Raw genomic sequence first — 24,425 nt, forward strand, 5'->3', positions numbered from 1 at the left:
ATAGAACTTTCGAATATAAAGTGCCTTATAAAGGGATAGAAATTGACTCGATACTGACTCAAAACAAATGACCCTAACGGCCGACAAAAGATCCTGAAGATCGAGAATGAAAAGACCCTACAGGTCGACAAAATATTACAGTAAAACTTATAAAAGAACCACCGCCTTGTTGCCGGAGAACCGTCGCCGTCACCGGAAAACCGCCGCCGACATCGAAAAACCGCCGCTGCCACCAGAAAAACCGCCTCCGTCACCGGAGAATCGTCGCCATCACACCACCACAAGAAATCACGTCACCACCATACCACCTTCACGAAGCACCGCCCGATCTTGCCGTAAAAACCAATCGCTCCACCACCACCACCCATCACAATCAATAAAACACCACCACCACCCACCACCACCACCAATCGCTCCACCACCACCAGCATGTTAAAACACCACCACCATCACATCACCACCATACCACCACTAAACCAATCGCTCCACCACCACCAACATGTTAAAACACCACCACCATCACATCACCACCATACCACCATTAAACCAATCGCTCCACCGATAGATCTGAAACGGACACCACCATTAAGTAGAGTGGATCGATTGAAAGATATCCATTAGATCGATCTAGAGAGGTTTTTGGAACCGATTTTGGAGTATCCTTAACCCTATAGCGATGAATCTAGAAAACCCTAAATCCACTCGAAAACCAGTAGATCTAGCCCTAAAACCAGTCGCACCACCACCACACCACCCCTACCTTCAAACCATCACCATTACTAGACTCCACCACAGAAACCACACTGCCACCACCACATCCCAACACAAAACACCACCAAATTATACCAAAAATCCATTCGCACCACCACCATCACAAAAATGGTTTAACTGTATAAGAGATAAAGAGAGAGAGAGAGAGAGGAGAGAAAGAGGAAAGAGAAGCAATAAAGAGACCATAAAGGGATTCCGGCGAAGGGAGGACCCTTCGCCGGAGGATTTAACCTAGATCTGGGGAACGGTGCCGATCGGCAGAAGTTAGAGAGAGAAACTGTTGAGTTTGTCCGCGTCAATGACTATGAGAGACGGAGAGTTTAATAGATAATTAAAGTTTGGTCCCTGGCTTTTTCCATCTCAGATTAGAGAGAGAGGGAAAGAAGGAACTCGATCTTGAGAGGGAAACCGAGAGGAGCTCATGAGGGAGAACTAGAGACTATTGATTCGTCAGAACAAAGGGCTTATCATCTACTCCATCTTCTTCAGAGAGAGATCAAAGTGAAGAACTAGAGAGACCGAAGAATTTTATTTGAAAACCCTAATTTGATTATTTCTTCTCCAAGACGATTGAGGAGAAGTGGGTTTTTCATTTCTATCAAATAATTGTAAAATTCACACCCTTTTCTTCACAATTCATTGTCTATAATCTAGTTATTAGGGCTTCTTGATGTTTCAGATTTCTTAGTACAAAGATGTTATGAATTCTGTATTTCCTGGTATGATTGATTCTACTTTTGGGTGAACTGGGTGAATTGTCTTGTTTAGGGTTAGGGTTCTTGCTCATTGAGAAATCAATGTTTAGGGTTATGGTTTGGATATGCCCTTTGAGAAGTCAATGTTTCTGGTTGCATGAGTCTGGGTTGTTTTGATGAGATTTTAGGCATTAGTTTTCCTTTGTTCTTACCAAAGAAATGGAGAAGATTCTCACCAAAGAAATGGAGAAGATGATTCCCCTCTCGAGATCAAGTTCGTTCTTTCCCTCTCTCTGTCTAGTCAAAGATGAGACAAAACCAGGGACCAAACTTGGTCTGAGTTGGCTCGCCACGTCACCCATTCGGGTCAGAGTCGGACGACCACTCGGGCCAAGCATCACTTATCGCCCCAAAATACCATATTACGGCTCTATATTTCCTATGATTATTTATGTCGGGCAACCACCACCATCACCATTTCTCTTCAATATCTTGCTCTTTTTCCTCTCCGTCAACTATTTCCCCCTCTGACTCTCTCTCTAAAATCTTCACAGTTACGGCGAAGGGAATGGTCCTTTTGCAAGATCTCTCTTTGTCTTAAACGAAAGAAAAGGGTTTCAGGCGAAAACACAAAATGTAGGGGTTGGCCTGGAACCTTCGAAGTTTCAGATCTTCGATCGAGAGTTTTAGTTTTTCGCCTGAAATCCTTTTCCTTCATCTTAGACAAAGATTGTTCCAGCGCAGAGAACGCTTCTCTTCACCGGGATAGTGACATGGAGAGAGTGCTAAAGAGAGATAGAGAGATAGAGGAATAATGGTGGTGGTCAGGGGAGGAAGAAAGAGAAAACTTAAAGGTGGTAGACAATAGCAATTTGTCGGTGACCATTACCGCATTGAAAAAGAATGGTAGAGGGGCAAAAAAAAGTGGTCAAAAGAATTTCACTCAAAACTTAAAACACGTAAACAATTTCTTGTTTTCTCAAAACATTGATATTTATGAACGTTCATTAGATGAATATTCTCTATTTTGTAAACTTCGAAATTTATTTATTAACCTAAAATTTACATGGACAAACAAAGGTTACATAACTAAGTAGGCAAAATCAAAACATTTTTTTTTGTTGAGACGTAAAATCAAAACATAAAACCCATAAATTGCTCTTAGCTTACTCCTTTAATTGTTGAGGCAATTTTTCAAAGGCATTAGAACCCAAGGTAAGCAAGATCTGAACCCCCAGCAACATAACCTACCCTAATCTAGTATGTTCCGGATAAGTAGCTAACTCCAGACAACTTGTGAGTATGCTAATCTGAATTTGTTTTAGAAACAACGACCAACATAACATATTCTGAGTAAGATAAATAAGGAAATCAAAACTCTCCTCGAAGGCTCTGAATAAAGAAACCAAAAGGTTCCAAGGTCACCCTCCAAACTTCTCTAAACAGAGAAATAATATCTGACCATTTTTCAGAAGAAAAACAGTCTGACACCTAATACCTAGGATTGTCAGCTCAATTCGAATTCGAAAACCCAACCGAGTCAGGAATAAGAAAAAGTGAAACCCTAAAGGCGGGGAGAGATACGTGGTCGATGCTGTTAAAAAAAAAGTAAGCAATTAAGCCCATTTGTATCATAACGTCATGAAGGAGGAAGGATATTCCACAATTAGTTTCAGAACTAAACCTGGACCATTCACCTGGATCAAAAGGCTGCTTATCAAACAAAAAAACCCAATCCCTATTAAGTATCATCGGATTGAAAGGTTGGCCTAAAGAGTAATATAAACAAGCCCAACCACAGAAGACACCTCCGAGCCAGCTTACCACCGTAGTAAAGAGAGAAAGAAAGAAAAGAAGAAAAGAAGAAACAAAAATCAATTTTTTTTTTTTAAGTTTGGTTTCAATTAGATGGAGTTTATGTTTGTAAATTTTGTAGATTAATTTCATTTTTGCCCTCAAGGGTAGTTCTAGAAAAAGTTGAAACCTTTTTGGCTCTCGAAGGCCAAATCGAACTAGACACTTATAGGGCCAAAACGGTGAATTGGTCACAAATTGGGGGCCAAAACGGAATTAACCTATTTAATTGTTTTTTTATCCTGAGAATTTGACTACGATCTACGATCAAGTGATGTGATGAGCATGATAACCGCCTAATTGAAACCATGAATGAAAGAGGCCTAAATCCCGACAAATATATAACATTATTTATAACCTAAATTACATGGGGTAAATCTTGAAGGCAAACTGCTTCCACCGAGATTCGATCCCACGACCTCATGGGGCTAGGAGAGGTGTCCAACCACTGCACCAAAGATTGATGGATGCTTTTCCCATTTGTGTAATACTTCAATCTAAGTTGGTTTAAATGATCAAAGCCAAAATTATTGCTTTATATCTATTGATTTCTCAAATGTAATTCTCCCTCTATCTCATATTAAGGGTCCCACTGTCCCACTTTCCTTTTAAAGATATCTCCTAATCTCCTATTAAGAATCTCATTTTTCTTTTTGTCATATAAAATCCATCAACTTTCCAACAATCCCCTTACTAAAAACTTTATATACAACATTAATGGCACCGAGAAAAAAGATAACTAAAGTCAAACACAAAAAGGACTGATTAAAGCATTCTTTTTGTTTTGTCCAATAAAAAATTACATCTTTTTCATATCTACTTCATTTAGTTTTGCTCAAATAATGGAGCCAGATCCAAATTTGGTTTTGTTTTAAAAGTCTTAATTTACAAATTTGTTTTGTATCTAGTGGAGCCAAATTTCATTTCAATTTTTACTAAGCGAGCCAATTACAAATCAAACTTTTGATTTAATGGAGCCTAATTAAATTTGATTAAATTTAGATTATGGTTTTAAAAAATCAAAATTTTAGTTTAAACAAATATACAACTCAAATTGTGGAGTCAAATTCAAATTTATTTTTGTTGTGAAAGTTTTATCTTATAATTTTGTTTTGGATGTAATGACGTCAAGTTTCAAATTCAATTTTTCTTAATGAGGTCAAATTCAAAATCAGAGTTCTAATTTAAATGAGTCAAGCTTGATTTGTTCGAATTAATACTTGCAATAAAATCACTTTAATTTTTAGTGTGGTGAAAAAATGAAAACTCCATAAATTTAAGAGTCTTTTACAAAATAACCAAGGATACAAATGGAGAACACAATATATGGAAAAAAAATCGGAGTTCCAAAGTAGGACTCTTAATATGAGACAGAGGGAGTATATATTTCTATTATATAAAATTGCAATTCTGGTTTAGCTTCTTGTGAGAAAATTCGTTGAAGAAAAAGGTCAGATCTTCTTCTAATGATGATGAAGATGGTCCCCATTTAAGGTTCGGATTCATTTAGATGTTCTAATTGTTGATGAGTTTTTTGATGATTCAATGTCACTTTCTCTATCATGAATTAATGATGCACAATTAGCAACATTCTAATAGAGGGGAAGATGACAAAAAAAAAAATCTTGGAAATGATTTAAAAAAGTTTTGAGGTGAGAGCTTGAAAATCCGTGTCAAGGCTTATTTTCAAATAGAAAATTTGACTTTAACGACCTGTCACGATAACGGCAGAAAGGGACTTCTTCATGAGAAGATTAAAAACAATGTGGCACCACGAGGTTCACATCTTCAAAAAACAAGTTAGCGGACATTTTCATAAAGCCCTAGGGAGCGGATCCGTTCAAGAAAATTATTGACGATTTGATAATTACTTCCATCCCGACTCCAACTTGAGGAGAAGGATCCGCCGGCGCAACCCCACTCGGCCAATACACCTATGTATTCCTATATATAGAAACTCATGTACTTTACAATCAATATACAACAAAGAGAATTAATTAATAATTGTCTCTATCTCCCTACTTCTTTAAACTCTCACTCTGACTCTCATCCTCTCTTTCTCTTTTTCTCTCTCTCCCTCCCTCCCTCCCTCCCTCTCCATTCTATCAAGAGGTTCGCCCCTCTTCACACTTTGGAAAGAGTCTTTCGTTTCAATGTCATTTTACCGTCGATTATTGTTTCCCGAGAAGCTGTCTGGTAAAAGGGAGAGAAAAGGGAACACTAAAGGCGCAAAAACCTTTATTTATACAAGTTTCCATTTATTTTCTATCCCTATCTTTTTGAAAATTTAAGATTGATGTTACGGAGAAATAAAGAAATTTTTCGGGGGCAAAGTTTCAAGTGGAAACAAAAGTAATTTTGAACTTTTTGTTTCCTCCAAACACCCAAATCCTTATTCTTTACAGCTTCTTCCTTCTTCTTCCTTTCCCATTACCACCATCAACTCCGATAGCCTCCACCTCAAATTCTGGCGACACTTATTATTCTCTTATCTTCCCTCTTTTTTTCTTCCTTTCTTTCTTTCTTTCTTTCTCTCTCTTCTCTCCCTCTTCTCTCTATCTCTCGCGAATGAGAGGAGCCCCTTCGCCGGAGCAAACATATGGTCTCGTCTGGTTTCAAAACCAATCGAATCTGATTTTGATTCGTTTGCTTTTGAACTAGATCTCTTCTGATTTCAAACCCAAACGAGCTCCAACGAAAGGAGGAACCCCTTCGTCGGAGATAGAGAAGTCAGAGAGTAGAGAGGAGAGAGAGAGAGAGAGATAGAGAGAGAGTGGTAGTGGTCGAAGGAGGAAGATAGTGAAAATTTAAAGGTCGTCTACATAACAATTTGCCAGTAATTATTATTGCATGGAGAAGGAATGGTGGCAGGAGTTGGGGCAAAAAGGAAGTTTTCTCAAAACATTTCGAAGATTAATATATACACACAATAATTATGATAATACATACATTTCAAAGCTAGGGGTGAAAGACCTCATTGAAACGGTAGTAGCACATGATGACATTGGTCATTTGATGACAGATAGAGAGATGGTGGTCAAAGATGGAAAAGATGATGAAGAAGTTTTGTTGGCAATTTTTATAAAATTCAGAAATTTACACTTGAAATTTTATACTCCACACTTCTTTTTATTTTCCCAAAACAACGGCCCCTGGCCCAATTACAATAAACTTCTAAAACAGGCTTCATTCGGCAGGATTTTTGTGTATACAGTTATGAAAAACCCGTCTGAGTCCGCCCAACTATCTTAATAGGGAGAGAGATATTTTGATGTAGAACGCAGCGGAATTAAAAAAAGATAATAAAATAGAACGAAGAACGATAAAATAACTCTAAATAACTGTAAACTTTATTAAACTTCAATGGGTTTTCTCTACAACATGTGAATAAAAGACAGACTGGACCTCTTTTTATAGGATATTAGACTTTCCTAGATTGACTCAAACTAAGATTCCTAAATATTAAAGATACTCAAACATAGAAACTTCCTAACTAATAGAAATACTAACATAAGGTAATTTCCTAAACCTGGATTCATTATGAATCTTGCTAAACTATGACTCTTTCTAAACTACTAGCTTGGCCGATTAGGCCATGGGCGGTGTGTTTGCGGGTCCGACCCGGATGCGCCTGCATCATATTTGTACTCCTCTTTCACCCCTCTTCCCTTTTCCATCCACTTTATAGTTGTAGTTGTAAAGACTCCAAAAGGAGTGGCTATGAAAGAAGAAGAAGAGCAATAAATCAAGAGTTACCTGCTGCTACCAAAAGTATAACTAAATGTGGCATTCAAGTGTTTAATACATCTAATTGCAATAAAACATCAATTAAATTTATACCACAATTAAAATTTCACACATTTTAAATTTGGTGGGTCTAAACATTTGTCAGAGTGCTTATATTAGGATAAATTTCTACAATGAAGTTAGAAGGTAAAGATGATAAGACACCAGTTCTCAAATCGGGTTCCCAAAGAAATGTCCGCTTTCCACGTTTGGAGCCGATTCCCAAATTTATAACCAATCTGTCACCATCGAAAAACATGGGTAGGATACAAGCTATGCGATGTCTCGATGGGTTTATCAATACTTTTCTCTTAATTTTCCAATTGATGTTTTCATAATCATAGAGTATCCAAACTACTATTTCATGTTTTGGAGTAATCACTAAAAGATTAACTACATCTTCTACAAGTCCAAACCAAGTAAAATTCCGATACCTTTTCTTTGCACTTATCATCATTTCAGATACGCTTTTAGGTATTTCAATCAATCTACTTTCTTCTTTATCTAAATTGAAAGCAATAATATCTCCATTCCCATTTAACCAATGTATAATCCCTCGATAGCAAACAGGACTAGATACTTTAGCTGCGAAGTAATAGTTAGAGCCATTACTATAGGGTATCCTCGAACTCTTCTTAGAATCTCTCCATCGCCCTTTCTTCGGATCGAAAATCTTGAATTTAATCATCTTATATCCTACGACCAAGCAAACTACATTGTGGTGATTATAATAATATGGAGAAGAGGAAGTTGGCCCAAAGACCAATCCATAACAACACCTTAGTTGTTTGTAAGGAAGACAAGGAATAAATCGTTTTTTCTTGGTTAAAGGGTTTAAAATGCAAATGCAATTCTCAAGCTTAACCAAAAGAAGGCCATGACAACTAGCTATAATGAATGCTCTACTATTCACAAACTCTTCAGGTACGTCTAGAGGAATGGTGATTCTAGGGACACCGGGTAAAGAGCGATAGCAAGACAACCGGATGATACTTGCAGGAGAAGAAGAGTTTGAAAAGTAACTATAAGCATCTCGATTGGTTTGAAGATTAGTATGTGCATTCACAAAGGAAGGATCAGAGATCAAGGAATACCATCTTTTGTTGATTACTTTCAATCCAGCTACTGTTTTTGCGGGAAGTCGTACTAGAATTTCACTCAGGAGATTGTCGTCAAGGTTGTCCACGACCATTGCTGGCATACATAAGGAATCTGCAGGCAAGAAGGATAGAGAAAGCGGTAAATTCAGAAACCATATAACCAAATACAATAGCGTTAGGAAACAAGAAATTCCTGGCAGACTCTGGGCATAAATAAGATGTGGGTTCCCATGATTAGAGCTTCCAATAATTCGTATCAACTTTTGCTCCAATCACGGATAGTCTAGGGATATTGTTGTTATATATATGTAAAATTAAGAGGCCGAAAACTTAATCACAACAATGGTCTAAATCAACAATCTTAGTGGTTAGAAAGATTGAAGATGGCCATTGGTTTGAGTTTTTCAAATCAGTGTAAACAAACAGACTGACAGATGAAGGTTTTAAGAAACCTATAAAACAACAGTATTAATCATCTTTTTTTTTTTGTTAAAAACAGTATTAATCATCATTATTCAGAAACTAAAAAGAAACCTAATCGGAAGTTCATAATCAAACTACCTAGGGAGAGAGAGAGAGAGAGGATGATTTACCTATTTTGGTTTTTAAAGTCCTGCTGCTTTGGGAATCAGTAATCTTGCGTTTTAAGGTCATTGTTCCGTCCATGGGATTGACTGGTGCCGGTGTTTGCCTCTCGGATATGCGAATGGACTTGTCTTATTTATAAGAGTTTCTGTCCATATTTCTCTCATTGGTCACAAAATATGTCAACTTCTATTTTTTTGTGAATCTCACTACCTTAAAATTCTCAAAAAGTCTATTTGGGCCAAGTGGCATACAAAAAATCGAATTTTAATTAGATTTTGATCTCGGCACAAATTGAAAAAGCTGATTGAATTTTCTTAGAAGTGTGAAGAAAACAACAACAAGAACAAGAAGTTGTCAGTCTGCTTTAGCCTATAAATACAACTACCCATCCATTAAGTTTTCTACATCTTGTTTCTATATTCTCTACATTTTCTTTCTACATTCTTTACATCTTCTCTCTCCCTTCAATGTATGATACTTGCGTTAGCAAATATGATCATTCAACAAGAGTTAGAAGATAGGGAAGATGATGAAATTTTATTTGGATTGTATGTAGAAGAGTTACTGGAAAGGGATCAACGACCACGTTCCCGTCATGTTGGTTCTGTTCAATGGATGATACTTATGAGTTAGCAAATATGATCATTCAACAAGAGTTAGAAGATAGGGAAGATACGAAATTATTATCGTTATTTTACTTTGTTTTCTGTATTTCGATTATGTATTTGTAGGGAGTTATTATGTATTTGGTTTTCAATCAATGAAGTGCTATTTAAAAAAAATCATACGTTTATTGGTTTTTCAATTTTTTAAAAGATTATAAAAAAAAAAACAAGGAACAAAAACAAAAAGGTAATTGGTTGGGAGTTCCAAACTAGCCAACGGCTACAAAAATGGGGCTGGGAGCCCGGGAGCATGGGGCTCCCAGCCCCACCGGGAGCCCAACCCCGGGGCTCCCGGGTTGGACGTGTGGGGATGGGGCTCCCAAATTCAAATTGGGAGCCCCAAGCTCCCCCACATTGGAGTCGCCCTAAGGCTCTTGTTTAGTCTGACGGTACTGCAGCAGATCTTGGTCAGATGTATGAACTCTTCATCCGATTGAGTGTCAATCTCCCTCTTGAATCTCATCGGGGTACTCTACTTTTTTCTCTCACTAAAAGTTTTTTTGGTCTTTTAAAAATTTGAAAATAAAAAGTTTTTTTTTGTTTGCCAACTGGTCTGATTTGATGAGGTGTCATAACACATCATCAAATCGGACCAAAGTCGGATGTAATTCTCGGCCCAAAACCACAACCTCCATTTATCTTTCTTCTCTCTACTCCTTCTCTCTCTTCTGTCTCTACTCTTCCCTCTTCTGTCTCTATTCTCCTCTCTTTATCTAATCCGGCTAAGGGGAAGATTCTTTCGCCGACAAACTGGTTTGGGGATTCTTCCTTTCGCCGGAAAATCTAGACCCCAAAACTAGTTACTAGTTTAGGAAAATCCCAACCAGTTCATACTGGTTGGGATTTCTCTGAACCAATTCAACAACGATTTTTTACGACAGAAAAAACTAGAGAGAGCAGAGAAGAGAGAGAGGAAAATATAGAGAAAGAAAAGAAGATGGGGGAAAAATAATGGTAATAATGGTGGATGGAGAAAAAAATATTATACGCTTTTTAAACTTGAGACGACCCATGCATTGCCAATGAAACAATGCCCACCCCAAAGAACAAACAAGACATCAATATCCATGTACTAGTTCCACCACCAAAAGGCTATTCTGGTGCTTTAGTAAGTAATGATATTGCGTATTAAGGTCCCTGTTCCGTCCATGGGATTGGCCAGTGCCGGTGTTTGCCTCTCGGATAAGCAAATCCACCAGTCTTGTTTATAAGAGTTTCTGTCTAGTTTTTTCTCCCTCTCGGATAAGCATATATCCAAGTTAATCTCCACTAGCAATTAGTCAAGTCAATTATCAGTATAACTACAAAAGCTTCTTAGCATCTAAGTGTTTAATACATCAAACTGCAATAAAACATCAATTAAATTCTTACCAAAATTAAGTTTCATAAATTTCGAATTTGGAGGGTCTAAACCATGGTTAGAGTGCTTATATTAGGATAAATTGTTCTAGGGGAGTTGGAACGTAAAGGTCCTGAAGCACCAGTTCCTATATCGTACTCTTGCATAGTAGAATTCCAAAATCCGTCTTCCTTGCCGTTCATTTTTACATGTAAAACCAATCTCTCACCATCAAAGAACATGGGTCGAAAATTAATCATACTATCAGTCTTCGTTTTTATCACTTCTTTTCTCTTAATTTTCCATTTGTTGTTTTCATAATCATAGAGTACCCAAACTACTATTTCATGTTTTGGAGTAATCACTACAAGATTAATTTCATCTTCTAAAAATCCAAGCCAAGTAAAAATCCCTAAGAATTTGTGTGCAGTACTTATCACCACTTCAGATACGCTTTTAGGTATTTCGATCAATCTACTCTCTTCTTTATGCAAATTGAAAGCAATAATATCTCCATTCCCATTTAACCAATGTATAATCCCTCGAAAGCAAACGGGACTAGATATTTTACCTGCCAACCGATAATTAGAGCCATTACTATAGGGTATCATCGTACTCTTATCGGAATCTCTCCATCGTCCCTTCTTCGAATCGAAAATCTTGAATTTAACCATCTTATATCCTACGACCAAGCAAACTACATTGTAGTGGTTATAGTAATATGGAGAGGAGGAAGTTGGCCCAAAGACCAATCCATAACAACAAGGTAGTTTTGTGTAAGGAAGAAAAGGAATAAGTCGTTTTTTCTTGGTTAAAGGGTTGAAAATGCAAATGCAGTTTTCAAGCTTAATCAAAAGAAGGCCATGACAACTAGCGCAAATGGATGCTCTACTATTCCAAAATTCTTTAGGTAAGCCTAGAGAAATGGTGATGTTAGGGAAGAGATTGAGTGAAAAGCGATCGGAAGATACCCGAAGGATACTTGCAGGAGAAGGAGAGTTTGAGAAGTAACTATAAACATCTTGATTGGTCTGAAGACTAGTATGTGCATTCACAAAGGAAGGATTGGAGATCAAGGAACACCATCTTTTGTTGATTACTATCAATCCAGCTACGGTTTTCCCCGGCAGTCGTATTAGAATTTCACTGAGGAGATTGTCGTCGAGGTCGTCCATGACCGTGGTTGGTATACATGAAGAATCTGCACACAATAAAAGATAGGAAAAGGGAGAAACTCAGAAACCATATAACCAAATACAATAGCGTTAGGGAACAAGAAATTCCAGGCAGACTCGGGCATAAATCAGATGTGGCTTCCCATGATTAGAGCTTCCAATAATTCGTATCAACTTTTGCTCCAATCACCGAAAGCCACATGAAAATTAAGAGGATAGAAAATTAATCACAACAAACCAACAATCTTAGACGCTAGAAAGATTGACGATGGCCATTGGTTTGTGGTTTCTCAAAACAGTTTAGTAACAGAAAGAAAGATGAAGTTTTTAAGAAATCTATAAAACAACAGGATTGATTGACTGACTACTCAGAAACTAGAAAGAAACCCTAATTGGAAGATGATTTACCTATTTTGGTTTTTACAGTCCTGCTGCTTTGGGAAGTAATAATATTGCGTTTTAAGGGCATTGTTCCGTCCATGGCTGGTGCTGGTGTTTGCCTATCCGATGAACAAACAAATCGACCATTCTTATTTATAAGAGTTTCTCTCCAAACTTCTCTCCTTATCCCTCTCATAGTTCAGAACTAAACTTGACCATCCACATGGATCAAAAGGCTTATCAGATAAAAACAAGGCCCAAACCCTATTAAGTATCCCCGGATCGAAAGGTTGGTCTAAGGAGACATGCCCAACCACAAAAGGCAGCTCTGGGCCAGCATACCACCCCCCAAGCCCACTAGAAAGACCAACCCATCTACTGGAGTAGAAAATACACAGGTGTGGTGTAGTCCCCTAAGGCTGAAACTACTTCGCAAATGATCCGTTCTCGGTTATCTACCTCCGACCGGTGTTTGATGTTGACGTCAGAACTGTTTATCTCGACGGCCATCAAGTAATTTTAGTGATAATCAAACATGTAGAGGACATAGGGTTGTTCCATTTTGTATTTCCTAAGAGTCCAGGTAAGAAACAAAAACTAATTGACAAGTTGGATTAACAACAAAATTAGTTAAAGTGAGAGATTAAGAATTTACAAAGGTTAACGGTACATCAATTAAGATTTAGATTAGGAAGTGCAAGAGATTTAGGAGAGTCAGATTTGGACACAGTGGAAAGAAGATACTAAACTAGATTAATATTTATTACAACATACATTACAATGCTTGTGGTGAAAGACCTGCTTGAAACTTGGTAGAACATGATGAGAGAGAGAGAGAGATGGTGCTCCAAGAATTTTTTTATTAAATTTACAAATTTTCATTTAAAATTTTGTACTCCAAACTTATTTTTATTTCCCCCACAAACAACAGCCGATAGCCCAATTACCATAAGCTCAACTTCTGAAACGGGCTTGATTCGACGGTATTTTTGTGTATACAGTTACGAAAAAACCGACCGAGTCCGCGCAACCATTGTAATAGGCAGATAGATATGGCCGCGGCTTTGGGGAATAAAAAAAATTCTCCGGGGAATAAATTCTCGAGGGAATCTAGATTTTTTTGAAAATTCTCCAGGGAATAAATTTTTATGGGGAATACAGAATACATTTTTTTTGAAAGTTCTCCTCCATCTCATCACCTCTCTCTGCCACTTCATCGACACCTCATCATCTTCTCCGGCGAAAGTCGCCGGCCGGCCAAGTTTCCGGCCGGCGACCTTGAAACATAATATTTTTTTTAAAAAAAATTTCTCTCTCCTCTCCCTCTCTCTAATTTTTTTTTCCTTTTTTTCTTTAACTCTCTCTCTCTAGAACTGTTCTAGAGAGAGAGAGGCCTGTTCGTGATGGAACACGAACAGATTCAGTTCGTGATGACACGAACAGACCTCTCTCTCTAGATCTGTTCTAGAGAGAGAGAGAGAGGTAAAAAAAAAAAAAAAAAAGAAGGGAGAGGAGAGAGAAAAACAAAATTATGTTTTGAAGGTCGCCGGCCGGAAAAATTGGCCGGCCGGCGACTTTCGCGGGAGAAGATGATGAGGTGTCGATGAAGTGGCAGAGAGAGGTGATGAGATGGAGGAGCTTTTTTTATAGCATCTTTTAAAATTAGAAGCCCCTTAGCAATAAAAAAAAACATAAAAAGTCAATCTTATTTGACTAGTTTTAAGAAAAGTCTTTATTCCCCGGAGAATTTTCTTTATTCCCCAAAGCCGCGGCCATAGATATTTGTACTACTCTTTCACCCCTCTTACCTGTTTCACTCCAAAAGGAGTACCCATGACAAAAGAAAGAAGAACAATAATTCAAGAGTTACCTGCTGTTAATAAAAGTAAAACTAAAAGCCTCTGATGGATCTAAGTGTTTAATACATCTAATTGCAACAAAACATCAATTACCACAATTACATTTCACATATTTTGAATTTGGTAGGTCTAAACATCTGTCAGAGTGCTTATATTAGGATAAATCTGTAGAATGGAGTTAGAAGGTAAAGATGATGCAAAACCATATCTTATATCGGTTTCTTGCCAAATATATTTCCAATCTCCATATTTGTAGTCGGTTGCAGCGTTTAAAACCAATCTGTCACCATCAAAAAACATGGTTTGGATATAGGCTATGCTATTAGTCCATGTTTTTAACACAACCTCTCTCTTAATTTTCCATTTGTTGTTTTCATAATCATGGAGTACCCAAACTACTACTTCATGTTTTTGAGTAATCACTACAAGATTAACTTCATCTTCTACAAGTCCAAGCCAAGTAAAAGTCTTACGCCTTTTGTCTGCACTTCTCACCATTTCAGATACACTTTTAGGTATTTCAAAAATTCTGCTCTCTTCTTTATCCAAATTGAAAGCAATAATATCTCCATTCTTGTTTAACCAATGTATAATCCCTTGACAACATAAAGGACTAGATACTTCACCATGCAAGTAATAGTTAAAGCCATTACCATAGATTATCCTCGAAGTCTTCTTGGAATCTCTCCATCGTCCTTTCTTCTGATCGAAAATCTTGAATTTAATCATCTTATGTCCCATGACCAAGCAAACTACATTGTAGTGGTTATAGTAATATGGAGAGGTAGAAGTTGGCCCAAAGACCAATCCATAACAACACCTTAGTTGTTTGTAAGGAAGAGAAGGAATAAGTCTTATTTTCTTGGTTAAAGGGTTTAAAATGCAAATGTATATTTGCAGCTCAAGCTTAACCAAAAGAAGGCCATGACAACTAGCTATGATGAATGCTCTACTATTCACAAACTCTTCAGGTAAGCCTAGAGGAATGGTGATTCTAGATGGGTTATCGGGTGAAAAGGGATAGGGAGATAGGCGGATAATACTTGCAGGAGCAGAAGAGTTTGAGAAATAACTATGAACATTTCGATTGGTTTGAAGACTAGTATGTGCATTCACAAAGGAAGGATGGGAGATCAAGGAATACCATCTTTTGTTCATTACTTTCAATCCAGCTACGGCTTTTGCAGGCAGTCGTATTAGAATTTCACTGAGAATATTGTCATCAAGGTCGTCCACGACTGTGGTTGGCATACATGAGGAATCTACACACAAAAAGGATAGAAAAAGCTATAAACTCAAAACCCAATAACCAAATACAATAGTTCTAGGGAACAAGAAATTCTCAAATTCGGCAGAAATCAGATGCAACTTCCCATAATTATTATATGCATAATTAAGAGGCCGAAAAGTAATACACAAGAATGGATTAAACCAAGAATATATCTTAGGCGCGCCTAGAAAGATTGAAGATGGCAATTGGTTTGTGGTTTTCAGATCAGTATATACAAACATAAAGAAAGACAAAGGGTTTCTAAAAACAACTTTTGCTCCAATCACAGAAAGCCACATGAAAATTTTGTCTGGAGTATGCTCAAATTCCTTGTTCCCTAGCGTTTTTCAACAGGATAGTCTAGGGACATACGATATTGTTATATATGTAAAATTAAGAAGCCAAAAAGTTAATCACAACAATGGGCTAAACCAACAATGTTAGGCGCTAGAATGATTGAAGATGGCCATTGGTTTGTGGTTTTCAGAACAGTTTAGTAACAGAAGGAAAGATGAAGTTTTTAAGAATTCTCTAAAACAGCAGGATTGGTTGATTATTCAGAAACCAGAAAGAAACCTAATCGGAAGTTAATCATAATCAAACTACCTAAGGAGAGAGAGAGAGGATGATGATTTACCTAATTTAGCTTTTACAGTCCTGCTGCTTTGGGAAGTAATAATATTGCGTTTTAAGGTCATTGTTCCGTCCATGGCTGGTGCCGGTGTTTGTCTCTCCAATAAGCAAATCAACCAGCCTTATTTATAAGCAGATCTGAACCCCCTCCAACATAACCTGCCCTAAATCCAGTATATTCCGGATAAGTAGCCAACTCCAGACAACTTGTGAATATGGTAATTTGAATTTGTTTAACAACAACGACCAACACAAGATCTCCCAAGTAGGATGAAAAAGGAAATCAAAATTTTCCTCGAACGCTCTGAACTTCCAAAAAAACGAAACCAAAAGGATCCAAAGTTACCCTCCGAACTTCTCTTAGCAGAGAAATAATATCTGACCATTTTCCAGAAGAAAAACAGTCTAATACCTAGTACCTAGGGTTGTCAGCCAAGGCCGAGTTGGAAAACCCAACCGAGTCAGTAATAAGAAGCAGTGAAACTGCAAAAGGCAAAAGGCGGGGGGAGAGATACGTGGTCGGTGCTATTAAAAAACAAGTAAAGAAGTAAGCCCCATTTGTATCATAACGTCACCAGGGAGGAAGGATATTCCACAATTAGTTCAGAACTAAACCTTGACAGATACCTGGATCAAACGGCTTATCAAACAAAAAGAATGCCAAACCCTATTAAGTATCCCGGATCGAAAGGTGGCCCTAAAGAGTCATAGAAACAAGCCCAACCACAAAAGGCAGCTCTGGGCCAGCATACCAACACCAAGCCCACTAGAAAGACCAACCCATCTGCTGGAGCAGAAAATACACACGTGTAGTCCCCTAAGGCTGAAACTACTTCGCAAATGACCCGTTCTCTGTCATCTACCTCCAACCGGTGTTTGGTGTTGACGTCATAACTGTTTATCTTGACGACCATCAAGTAATTGTAGTGATAATCAAACATGTAGAGGACATAGGGTTGTTCCATTTTGTATTTTCTAAGAGTCCAGATACGAAACAAAAACTATTTGACAAGTTGGATTAACAACAAAATTAGTTAAAGTGAGGAATCAATTAAGATTTAGATTAGGAAGTGCAAAAGATTTAGGAGAGTGAGATTTGGACAAACAGTGTAAAGAAGATCTTAAACTAGATTTTGTACTCCAAACTTATTTTTATTTCCCCACAAACAACGGCCCGCAGCCCAATTACAATAAGCCCAACTTCTGAAACGGGCTTGGTTCGACAGGCATTTTTCTGTATACAGTTATGAAAATACTGTCGGAGTCCGCCTATTACTATCCTAATAGGCAGAGAGATACTTGTGCTACTCTTTCACCCCTCTTCTCTGTTTCACTCCAAAAGGACTGCCTATGACAAAAGAAAGAAGGACAATAATTCAAGAGTTACCTGCTGTTAATAAAAGTATAACTACAAAAGCCTCTGATGGATCTAAGTGTTTAATACATCTAATTGCAACAAAACATCAATTACCACAATTACATTCACATATTTCGAATTTGGTGGGTCTAAACATCTGTCAGAGTGCTTATATTAGGATAAATTTGTGCAGTAGTAGAGTTAGAAGGAAAAGATGATGCAAAACCATATCTTATATCGGTTTCTTGCCAAATATATTCCCACTTTCCATCTACGTAGCCAGTTGAGACGTTTAAAACCAATCTGTCACCATCAAAAGACATGGCTTGGATATAGGCTATGCTATTAGTAGTCCATGTTCTTAACACAACCTCTCTCTTAATTTTCCATTTGATGTTTTCATAATCATAGAGTACCCAAACTACTACTTCATGTTTTTGAGTAATCACTACAAGATTAATTTCATCTTCTACAAGTTCCAGCCAAGTAAAAGTCTTATGCCTTTTGTCTGCACTTCTCACCATTTCAGATACGCTTTTAGGTAATTCAAAAATTCTGCTCTCTTCTTTATTCAAATTGAAAGCAATAATATCTCCATTCCCATTTAACCAATGTATAATCCCTTGACAACAAACAGGAGTAGATACTCTACCTGCCTGGTAATATTTATGCCCATTACCATAGATTATCATCGAAGTCTTCTTGGAATCTCTCCATTGTCCTTTCTTCTGATCGAAAATCTTGAATTTAAACATCTTATGTCCTACGACCAAGCAAACTACATTGTAGTTGTTATAGTAATGTGGGGAGGAGGAAGTTGGCCCAAAGACCAATCCATACCAACACCTCAGATTTTTGTAAGAAAGAGAAGGAATAAGTCTTGTTTTCTTGGTTAAAGGGTTTAAAACACAAATGTGCTTTTGAAACTCAAGCTTAACCAAAAGAAGGCCATGACAACTAGCTAAAATGAATGCTCTACCATACTCTTCAGGTAAGCCTAGAGGAATGGTGATTTTAGATGGGATATCGAGTGAAAAGGGATAGGGAGATAGCCGGATGACACTTGCAGCAGGAGCATAAGAGTCTAAGAAATAAGTATAAGCATTTCGATTGGTTTGAAGACTAGTATGTTTGTTTAGAAAGAAAGGGTCAGAGATTAAGGAATACCATCTTTTGTTGATAACTTTCAATCTCCCTAGGGTTTTAGCAGGCAGTCGTATTAGAATTTCACTGAGGATATTGTCATCAAGGTTGTTGTTGTTCACTACGGTCGTCGGCATACATGAGGAATCTACGCACAAAAAGGATAGAAAAAGCGAGAAACTCACAAACCCAATTACCAAATACAATAATGCTAGGGAACAAGAAAATTCTCAAATTCAGCATAATTCGTAGTATCAATTTTTGCTCCAATACCGAAAACCACATGCAAATATATATATGTACAATTAAGATGCCGAAAAATAATACACAAGAATTGATTAAACCAAGATTATATCTTAGACGCGCCAAGAAAGATTGAAGATGGGCATTGGTTTGAGGGTTTTCAGATCAGTATAATATACAAACATAGAGAAAGACCAAGGTTTTCTAAAAACAACAGGATTGATTGATTGATTATTCAAAAACAAGAAAGAGTTCTAACAGGAAGTTCATTATCAAACTACCTAGAGAGAGAGAGAATGATGATGAGTAAGTACCTGTTTTCGTTGTTACAGTCGTGCTGCTTTGGGAAGTAATAATCTTACGTTTTGAGGTCATTTTTCCGGCGAATGCCCCGGTTCCCGTGTATGCCTGTCTGGTGTTCTTGGAGAAGCCCTAAAATTCTCTCCCTCTCCGATTGCTGAAAAGCTTTCAACTTCTTTTTTTTGGAGCCTAAGTGGGGGTTATTCGATCGGAGCTTTCGTGAGATCTTAAGATCTTTGAAGTTTGGTGTTATTGATTTAGACTTTTTTTTTAAGATCTTTGGAGATCGGTGTTATTGGTTCAAGTCTTTTTTTAAGAATTTTGAAGTTTAGCGTTATTGGTTTAGACCTTATTTTGGGAACTTCGAAGTTTAGTGTTATTGGTTTGGATTTTTTTTTAAGAACTTTAAAATTCCGCGTTATTCATTTTTTAGAAAAAAATTTAGAACTTTTAGCAAAAGATCCGACCCAAGCACTTTTGGAGACAAATTTATAGTAATTTTGTCAAATCCAAAGTTTCACCAGTTTAGGTGGATCTTTGAAATTCTTTCTACTTGGGTGTACATGAAAATATTGGGTTAAAATAGACAAAAATAAAAAACTTCTTTCTAATAATTTATATAAATAACGAATAGACCATGTGAAACCCTACTTTTTCTTCTCCTACGGTTGTATTTCCACCACTTTTTCCTTCTTGTCTCCTTCTTGTCTCTCTCCTTGCTAATCTTAAGGTAAGAATTTATTGCTAGAAACTTTTACTATTGAACAACCTTAACTAGTTGTACATTGATTTAAAAACAGAGCAATATTCAATGTGTATGTACGTGTCAAAGCAAAACAAAGAAGAATGATTAGGGTTTATAGGGTTTATAGGCAAAGACCAATGATTAGGGTTATAGGGTTTATAGGGAATTGATTTGACTAGTAACAACATAAGGATACTGTTGAGCAAAAAAAAAAATGTACCCGATGATGTCATCAGCTACTAACTATGATTTTATGGATTTTTTTATAAGACTATTGTTGTAGGGTTAGAAAACAACTACTAGTACATTAATGTTATTAGGCTTGTAGGGTTAGAAAATTATGATGGTTATCTTTAATGTAGTAAGTCTCTTCACTGCATGTACTTTCTTCATGTATACTTAATCAATTAATATTTTTTTTTGTGCCAAAACAAAAAACTACTAGGCTTCCTCAACAGATTCAACAGTTTAGGTTGGTAACTATTAAGCTTCCTCAACAAAAAAACTATTAGGCTAGGTTTTTGTGCCAAAATAAAACTACTAGACTAGCATAGTTAAATAAATCAGAACTCAAGAAAAAAAGTAAGATTTAATCATGAAAACTTCAAGTATAGATCATCCTGAGATTTGGTTGAAAAAATAAGTTAAAAAAAAATATGTAAATCATTATTTGAATTGTAGTATTATCTAGTATTTCGTTGAGTAAGATAATTTAATTTAAATTATTATTTATTTTTGTTAGATGAGTTCACAGACAACAAAAAAGTATATGAAATGGGCTCCAACTGAAAATGAAGTGTTACTTCAACTTATTGTTGAAGCCATGAATAGCGGTAAATACGGAAAAGATGGTGCACTTTCAAAGACGTACTATGACCAAGTAATTATTCCAGCTCTAAATCAAAAGTGTAACGGTAATAAAACATCAGAACATGTAAGTAGTAAAATTAAGAAGTGGAGAGGTAAGTATAAACAAATTAAAGAGTTAATGGCTTCATGCTCTGGATTTGGTTGGGATGCAACCACCTGTAAGATCACCGCTCCGCAAGAAGTTTGAGAAGAATATTTTAAGGTAATTAAACATAAAATTTAATTTAAGTAACTGTAATAAAATTCTTAGTAAAATATTTGATCCAAGTAGTTTATTGCAGAAACACCCTAATGCTAAGGATTACCGGAGTGACAGATATCCAGAATACGAGGATTGGTGCACAATATTTGGAGGGTCTTTAGCTTTTGGAGATAATGCTTGTGAAGCATCAGTCGAGGGGTTACAAGGGATTGATGTCGACAACTTCGAGGTCGACTTAGACCCTTTTCCTAACAGTATTAATTGTGACCAACGCTATGCGCCTCCAAACATTGAGGATAATACTTATAGATCAAATCAACCAAGTAGGAGCAAATTACCTGTCCAACGAAAACGAGCAAGGACACACTATGAAGAAGTTAGTGAAAGAATGGCTCTGAGTCTTGAAGAACTTGTTCAGACTACAAAGAGTCCAAACGATTGGTGTAAAGCACTTTATGAGATTCCTGATTTGGACTACACAATGAAAATGGAAGGAGCAAAACTTCTAAAATCTCCGGAGCAGAAAATGATGTTTTCCATGATGAATCTGGATGAGCGAAAAAATTGGATACTATCGGAGCTTGATAAATGATACTTTGGAGTTTAGGGTTTAAGATTTATTTTAGTTTGTTTTGTTTATGCTTCAAATACTCTATTTTATGCTTTATTTATGTTAGTGGAACGACAATATCGTTTAAAGATATTATTTACTTTATATGGTTTTCTATATGTTTTTTTTTTTATATTGAGCAATCTTAGAAGGGTTATGTTATAATGTTTTTGACGTATTTTATTTCATTGTTTATTTGTTAGGATTTATCAAATGGATTATGAAGATAATGTTGAAGGTGAGGAACATGTTGAAAACATAAATAGTAACAATGACATTATTATTCGTGCAATCGCATTTACTTGCAATTTTTGTCTACATGCACCTAATGCTCAAAGAAAGTCAGTCTCTAGTAAAGGATTCATTTATATCCAACAAAAATTAAGTGATTCCCCTGATGAGTTTCGTGAGATTTATAGGATGTATCCAGATACATTCCTCAAGTTATGTCGAATTTTAAAAGAGAAGTTTCTTTTAATGGGTACTCGTTATGTTAGTGTGGAAGAGATGCTTGGGATGTTTCTTTTAACGGTTGGTCAGAATAATAGTTATTCAGTAACTTGAGAAAGATTTGATAGATCTAAATTTTGTACAAGCATAAACTTCAATAAAGTGTTGAGAGCGTTAACCTTATTAGCTCCGGAATTAATGGTGAAAACTCCAACGACCACCTCAATGAAGATCCTAACAGATGATCGCTTCAATCGTTACTTTCTGGTAATCAAATAAATTTCTTTTGGATTAAAGTTAATTTAATTTTATATTATACTCTTAAGTTAACTTTATCAATCATGTTATGTTTGAAACATAGGATTGTGTTGGAGCGATTGATGGTACACATATTCCGGCCATGGTACCAATAAAAAATTCGGTTGCATATCGTAATAGAAAAGGAATTATATCACAAAATGTTTTGGCGGCGTGCACCTTTGATTTGCAATTCATATATGTTCGTAGTGGATGGGAAGGATCAGCAAATGATGCAAGAGTACTAAAAGATGCTTTAGAGGGAAGCGGTGAATTTAAAGTGCCGCGTGGTAAGATAATTTTTATTTTTACCGAAATTCATTTTAATATATTTTGATTTGATGATATATGAATATATATTTTTTATTTAAATATTTCTGTTGTAGGTAAATATTATTTGGCAGATGCCGGATATCCTAATCGTCCTCAATTTTTGACACCATATCGAGGAGTTCGATACCATTTAAGGGAGTTTGGGAGTAAGACGTCCAGAACCGCGATAGAAAGAATATTCGGTGTATTTAAAGCGAGATTCAAAATTTTCAAAACTGCTCCATCCTTTCCGTTTAAATCACAAGCACAATAGGTTTTAGCATGTGCAGGATTGCATAACTTTATTCGAAGAGAATGCAGTTCAGATGAATTTGCTCCAGATGAAGAAGAAACCGATGAGTGTATCCCGGATGAAGATTATGATGAAGAGATTCAAACTCAAGAACAACAAAGACAACAAGCTGGTGATTGGAGAGATAGTATTGCTGAAAGAATGTGGAATGACAGAGTCATATAGTTATATGCCAAACATTTGACTTTTTTTTATCGTCGAATTTTAGTAGTTATTATCACGTTTTACGGACAAAAAAACTCAAAATATTTCATTTTTTTCTATTACATTTCGTTTTGCGTAACAATAATGAGGAAGAAATAAGTATATAGAATAATATCTTTTGTTTTAATGTTAACCATTTGTTTGAAAGACTTAGATTTAAAATTGATCCTCCAAAATTCTAACAAAATAGGTCTTAGAACTTAAAGTTCTAATAAAAATGTTCCAGAACTTAATGATCCAGGAATTTCAATGTCCCTGATAAAAATGTTATAAAATTTTTTCACAACTTAAAAGTTCCGGGACCTTCAAAATTTTAATAAATTTTTGTCCCGAAACATTTGAGATCTTCGAAGATCCGGACTTTAAGTTTCTAGTAAAAAGATCTTAACGAATACCGGGCCCTAAAATTCTTTACTACTCCAATAGTAAACAATTAGAGGGTGAGGGCTATAAGCAGACGGGCCAAACATTTGAAAACTATATATGCGCCAAACATATTTGTTGGGAGTAATTTTAGTCAACATTTGCTTGCACAAGTGGTTGAAAGTGTTGACATGAACTCTAAAATCCTAGAGGTCCCAGGTTCAATTCCCAACAACGGTGGAATTTATGGTTTATTTAAACATTGCACAAGATGGAAAAAGAGTATGATATGCATATACTTGTGCTATTGTGGATCTGGTGGAAAGCTCGAAATGAGTTTCGCTTTCAATACAAACCAATAGATCTGAGCAGCATCTAGTGGAAAACCACATCGGAACAAACATCTATCTGCTTCTCTTCTTCATGTTTCTGTTTTTTGCAGGTTAATGCTTGGATCCCTCTGACTGAAAGAAGCTTGAAAATCATCGTTGACGGAGCTTACAGAGCAGATAAAGCGGCGGCTGCAGAGGTGGTTAGAGATTCCAATGGTACCATTATGAAGGAAGCTACTCGAACTTTTCTCCCATTTCGGCCATTCATAGCGAGATGAAGGCTTTCTCGTTAAGGTTGGATTTGGCTGAAAGACTCCATTTAACTGATTTGGAAATGGAAGGAGACTCTAAAGTTATAGTATTCATCCTAGCTATCTGATGGGTCATGGCCCCATGGAGAATCCAAGGGGGAAGTGGAAGTTCCTACGTGGAATTAAGTACGACACATGTGCGCCTCGCCCATTGTAGCCAAAACGCCAACGAAGTCTCTCATATGTTAGCATCGGCTTCTTTTAGTCCCTTACCGCTAATAAGAGGATCAACTTGTATTTTGTCGTTCTGATGTAGA

At 36.6% G+C, this 24,425-nt stretch overlaps 4 protein-coding genes across 7 annotated transcripts; 1 reads left to right on the forward strand and 3 right to left on the reverse strand.

Annotated features, from left to right (window-relative positions):
* Positions 1–7,104: 7,104 nt before the first annotated feature.
* On the reverse strand, positions 7,105–8,894 carry LOC147550824 (F-box protein At1g20360-like). The gene is made up of 2 exons (XM_086671753.1): positions 8,800–8,894; positions 7,105–8,318 (listed from the first exon to the last, which is right to left on the reverse strand). Exons 1-2 carry the CDS (start codon positions 8,870–8,872, stop codon positions 7,198–7,200), a joined length of 1,194 nt encoding a protein of 397 aa, XP_086527879.1. The 5' UTR covers positions 8,873–8,894; the 3' UTR covers positions 7,105–7,197.
* Positions 8,895–10,748: 1,854 nt separating this feature from the next.
* Positions 10,749–12,596, reverse strand: LOC147550825 (F-box protein At1g20360-like). Its single transcript, XM_086670732.1, has 2 exons — positions 12,382–12,596; positions 10,749–11,999 (listed from the first exon to the last, which is right to left on the reverse strand). The coding sequence occupies exons 1-2, from the start codon at positions 12,548–12,550 to the stop codon at positions 10,867–10,869; spliced, it is 1,302 nt and encodes a 433-aa protein (XP_086526858.1). The 5' UTR covers positions 12,551–12,596; the 3' UTR covers positions 10,749–10,866.
* A 1,613-nt stretch (positions 12,597–14,209) lies between these two features.
* On the reverse strand, positions 14,210–19,504 carry LOC147550826 (F-box protein At1g20360-like). Of its 4 annotated transcripts, none has more exons than XM_086670733.1 (3): positions 19,174–19,504; positions 16,121–18,764; positions 14,210–15,475 (listed from the first exon to the last, which is right to left on the reverse strand). In XM_086670733.1, the coding sequence occupies exons 2-3, from the start codon at positions 16,191–16,193 to the stop codon at positions 14,343–14,345; spliced, it is 1,206 nt and encodes a 401-aa protein (XP_086526859.1). In that variant the 5' UTR covers positions 16,194–18,764; positions 19,174–19,504; the 3' UTR covers positions 14,210–14,342. The 4 variants fall into 4 exon arrangements, with proteins under 4 accessions (XP_086526859.1, XP_086526860.1, XP_086526861.1 ...); XM_086670734.1 differs by having other exon boundaries at positions 16,121–16,280; positions 19,174–19,416; XM_086670735.1 differs by having other exon boundaries at positions 16,121–17,464; positions 19,174–19,416.
* Positions 19,505–20,646: 1,142 nt separating this feature from the next.
* Positions 20,647–21,568, forward strand: LOC147550827 (uncharacterized protein At2g29880-like). Its single transcript, XM_086668504.1, has 2 exons — positions 20,647–20,838; positions 21,056–21,568. The coding sequence occupies exons 1-2, from the start codon at positions 20,647–20,649 to the stop codon at positions 21,566–21,568; spliced, it is 705 nt and encodes a 234-aa protein (XP_086524630.1).
* Positions 21,569–24,425: the final 2,857 nt, after the last annotated feature.

The sequence above is a fragment of the Eschscholzia californica genome, unplaced genomic scaffold (genome assembly GCF_041429995.1).
Source record: "Eschscholzia californica isolate CP2 unplaced genomic scaffold, dmEscCali1.0.p SCAF_3, whole genome shotgun sequence".
Classification (NCBI taxonomy): Eukaryota; Viridiplantae; Streptophyta; class Magnoliopsida; order Ranunculales; family Papaveraceae; genus Eschscholzia; species Eschscholzia californica.

Excerpts from the sequence above, each read along its gene's own strand:
- LOC147550824 (XM_086671753.1), bottom strand. The coding sequence starts at position 8,872 with ATGGACGGAACAATGACCTTAAAACGCAAGATTACTGATTCCCAAAGC. Across the intron at positions 8,319-8,799 it reads GACTTTAAAAACCAAAATAG|ATTCCTTATGTATGCCAGCA; the intron begins GTAAATCATCCT and ends TCTTGCCTGCAG.
- LOC147550827 (XM_086668504.1), top strand. The coding sequence starts at position 20,647 with ATGAGTTCACAGACAACAAAAAAGTATATGAAATGGGCTCCAACTGAA. Across the intron at positions 20,839-21,055 it reads GTAATAAAACATCAGAACAT|AAACACCCTAATGCTAAGGA; the intron begins GTAAGTAGTAAA and ends AGTTTATTGCAG.
- LOC147550826 (XM_086670733.1), bottom strand. The coding sequence starts at position 16,193 with ATGGACGGAACAATGACCTTAAAACGCAATATTATTACTTCCCAAAGC. Across the intron at positions 15,476-16,120 it reads GACTGTAAAAGCTAAATTAG|ATTCCTCATGTATGCCAACC; the intron begins GTAAATCATCAT and ends TTTTGTGTGTAG.
- LOC147550825 (XM_086670732.1), bottom strand. The coding sequence starts at position 12,550 with ATGAGAGGGATAAGGAGAGAAGTTTGGAGAGAAACTCTTATAAATAAG. Across the intron at positions 12,000-12,381 it reads GACTGTAAAAACCAAAATAG|ATTCTTCATGTATACCAACC; the intron begins GTAAATCATCTT and ends TATTGTGTGCAG.